At 41.4% G+C, this 3682-nt stretch overlaps 1 protein-coding gene across 1 annotated transcript; it reads right to left on the bottom strand.

The window, feature by feature from the left end:
• Positions 1–1790: 1790 nt before the first annotated feature.
• Positions 1791–2765, bottom strand: LOC112038972 (uncharacterized). Its single transcript, XM_024071801.1, has one exon. It carries the CDS (start codon positions 2763–2765, stop codon positions 1791–1793), a length of 975 nt encoding a protein of 324 aa, XP_023927569.1.
• Positions 2766–3682: the final 917 nt, after the last annotated feature.

The following is a 3682-nucleotide window of genomic DNA, read 5'->3' as shown; positions in this document are numbered from 1 at the left end:
CACAATTTTAAACAATGTACGCAATTTTGTATATAGAATGATTTTTTTTTTTCAATTCTAGCAAGAATAGAACAATCCGGAAAAAATCTAGCTTTGAAAAACTTATAGCAGAGAGAGTCTTGATTGTTCAACAAGCACCAAACTTGCTTGGCTAAGAGAGCCTCATTAAATTTTTCAATCTCCTTGAAACCCATGCCCCCTACTTCCTTTGCCTCACAAAGCTTTTCCCACTTCACCCAATGAACCTTTCTCGAATCCCCACTGTAACCCCACCAAAACTTTCGTATCATAGCTTCAATATCCTTGATCAAACCTTTAGGAAGTTTGAAGCAACTCATGGAATAGGTGGGAATTGCTTGAATCACTGATTTAATAAGGACTTCCCTACCAGCTTGTGATAAAAGTTTCTCCTTCCAACCCTGTAATTTTTTCCATACTCGCTCCTTGATATAGATGAAACTTTATTTTTTTGCGCTACCTACAAAAGTGGGCATGCCCAAATATTTCTCGTATTGCCTAATTGCAGGTACAACCAAGACCTGTTGGATACAGGTTTGAAGCATACGGTTAATGTTGGAGCTAAAGAAAATGCAAGTCTTATCCCTGTTAATTTTTTGGCCAGAACCTTTCTCGTAGATTGATAGCATGTCTAGGATTATCTGGCACTCTGCTTCTGTAGCCAGACAAAACAGTACACTGTCATCAGCAAAGAACAAGTGAGAGACCCGAGGCCCATTTCTGCAAATTGATACTCCCCTGAGGTGACCTTCGGATTCAACTTTGTGCAATAACCCTTGAAGCCCCATGGCACATATAAGGAACAAATATGGCGAGAGAGGATCTCCCTGACGTAAACCCCTACTAGGTTTAATATTACCTGTCGACTCCCCATTTAAAAGCACAGAGTATAAGACTGATGTAACACAAGACATGATTATTTTCACAAATCTCTCCGAGAACCTTAGATGTAACATAGCTTTTTCCAAAAAGGACCATTCTACTCTATCATAAGCTTTGCTCATGTCAAGTTTCAGAGCCATAAACCCCAGTTTTCCTTGAGTTTTCCATTTAAGGTAATGCAATGTTTCAAAGGCTACCAATATGTTGTCAGTAATAAGGTGACTTGACAAAAAGGCACTTTGTGTGCCAGAAACCACAAAAGATAACATCTTCTTTAACCGATTAACCAGCACTTTAGCAATAAGTTTGTAAATCACATTGCAAAGGCTGATAGGCCTAAAATCAGAGACCTTTTTTGGTTCCAGAATTTTTGGGATAAGTGCAATAAAGGTAGTGTTAATGGATTCGGGGACAACACCTGTATTTAAAGCTGATAGAACAGCCATAATAACATCATTACCAACAATATGCCAAAAGGATTTATAAAAAGTGGGAGACATACCATCCGGCCCAGGTGTTGTGAGGGGAGCCATTTGGTGAAGTGCTCTTTGAACTTCCTCTGCCCAAAAGGGTCGATTTAAGTCAGAATTCATATCCTCAGTCACAGTGGGGAGCATACCCTCAACAACCTCATCAAAACCTGATGGGTTTGAGGTAGTGAAGATATTGGCAAAATACTCCACAACCATTTCCCCCATTCTTCCTTCCTCTTCAATCCAGTCCCCAACCTCATCCTCAAAACCCAAAATGTAACTGCGTTTATTCCTCTGATTTGCTCGGCAATGGAAGTATCTAGTATTTTGGTCACCCTCCTTTAACCATTCAACATGAGATCGTTGTTTCCACATAGTTTCTTCCTTGGACATGAGAGCTTGAATATTTGCCCAAAGTTAATGAATGTGAGCTGGATCTGACCTATACAAACCCCTCTCTTCGGCCCCTTTTAATTTCTCTACAAGGGACAACCGGACATGACCGAAGGTATCACAGTTCCAAATTCTGAGATTATCTTGACAGTTGATTATTTGTTTGGTCACCATGCAAACCGAAGATGGATCACTCACCTCTTGCCACGAATTTTTAACCACTTCTTCACATGAATTATCCTTGAGCCACATAGCCTCAAAACGAAAAGGCCTTCCCTTGCAGTAAAACCTTTTTTGCTCGGAATCAGAGATAAGCAAAATAGGTTTGTGGTCGGAATGGAAGGCATCCAAATGATGAATACAACATGTGGTGAATCGAAGCATCCACTCCACCGAAGCTAACCCTTGGTCTAGCCTAACCCACACATTTTGGTCACCTGGTCTTCTATTGCACCAAGTGAATGGAAAGCCATTAAAGCCGAGATCTTTTAACCCACAAAAATCTATTGCATCTCTAAACCCTTGCATCTGCCTCTCTGGCCGATCCAGCCATCCTTGTTTCTCTTCTACTCTAATGATTTCATTAAAATCCCCCAAACAAACCCAAGGGATGGAAAACCGGGAGCTAAGGTCCCTTAGTAATGACCAGGAATTTTCCCAGTTGGCAGTATCAGGGTCTCCATAGAAACCTATGAAACGCCAGGCGTCATTCATTCCATGATCAATTACTGTATCAATATATCTCTCTGAAAAATTCATCACTGTAACTCGAATACCTTGTTTCCACAACAAGGCTAAACCACCTCCCCTAGAGATCCGAGGAACAACAAAAGAATTAGTATACTGCAATCTCCGGCAAATTCTTTCAATGACCTCTTGATCAACCTTTGTCTCCATCAAGAAAATCATTTTGGGATCTTTTTTGTTGACTAAATCAACAAGCTCGCCTTTTGTCTGTGGGTTCCCAAGCCCACGACAGTTCCAGCTCAGGCAACTCATAGTAACTAGTGGTACTGGCGACCAGCATCCACCTGAGCATTTTCATTGTAAAATCCTCCCACTACACTTACTCTCTTTTTCTTTTGAACAGGTTGCTTCGAAAGTTCCAACTCTGGTCTCCTACTATCTTGCGCTGCGCTTCCATATCAGTACTAACATTGTTTTCATCAACCTCTCGCCCCAATTTTGACCATTTTTTCTTTGGGCCTTTTCGGGGTTGTTTAGTAACCTGGTTCGTTATATCTGATAATGGAAGAGTTTTTGTATTGGAAGGTAAACGACTAGGCAGCCCCATATTGTTTACTGCATTATCAACACTACACTCTACGTTCTGCATGGGCATGCTAGCATGGGCATGACCTCCCAAGTCTGCCAACCCATTAAATACTTCCACCGTGTACACAAGAGGTTCATTGATAAAAGCATTGCTTTTATTAAAATTAGTAGCTAAAAGTTTACCTTTTGGTTCAAACTCCATAATAGTCAGATCAGACTCCAAAGTATTAGGAATATTAGATAAAAGCTTATCTTTTGGCCCAAGCTAAACCCCTTGAGTAGTCACTTTCTTTGGCTGTCCATTCTGACCAAAAGCCAGACTTTTTGTTGCGTGTTCAGAGCTGATCTCATCCCCTAACATACGGTCCTTCTCATTACTTGGATTTAAGCTTTCACTCCTATCAAACAGCTTTAATCCCCTGTCAATCTCCTCAATGCGCTCCTCAAACCCATCCCCCAAATCTTTGCTTTTTCCCACTATCTCCAATGTAAACGTAGCCTCGGTACCAGCCCCTACGTCACTGTCACACCGCTCTTCTTGAACAACCACTCTTACCTCGTTTCGAGTTTGCACCGCTGCTGACACCTGTTGTGACCCCAAAACCACTACTGGACTCGGAACTGGCTCTTCTCTGCTCATC

The sequence above is a fragment of the Quercus suber genome, unplaced genomic scaffold (genome assembly GCF_002906115.3).
Source record: "Quercus suber isolate HL8 unplaced genomic scaffold, Cork oak 2.0 scaffold_55, whole genome shotgun sequence".
Classification (NCBI taxonomy): domain Eukaryota; kingdom Viridiplantae; phylum Streptophyta; class Magnoliopsida; order Fagales; family Fagaceae; genus Quercus; species Quercus suber.
The sequence above is the reverse complement of the archived record's forward strand: the minus strand, read 5'-3'. Positions and strand labels throughout refer to the sequence as shown.

Excerpts from the sequence above, each read along its gene's own strand:
- LOC112038972 (XM_024071801.1), bottom strand. The coding sequence starts at position 2,765 with ATGAGTTGCCTGAGCTGGAACTGTCGTGGGCTTGGGAACCCACAGACA.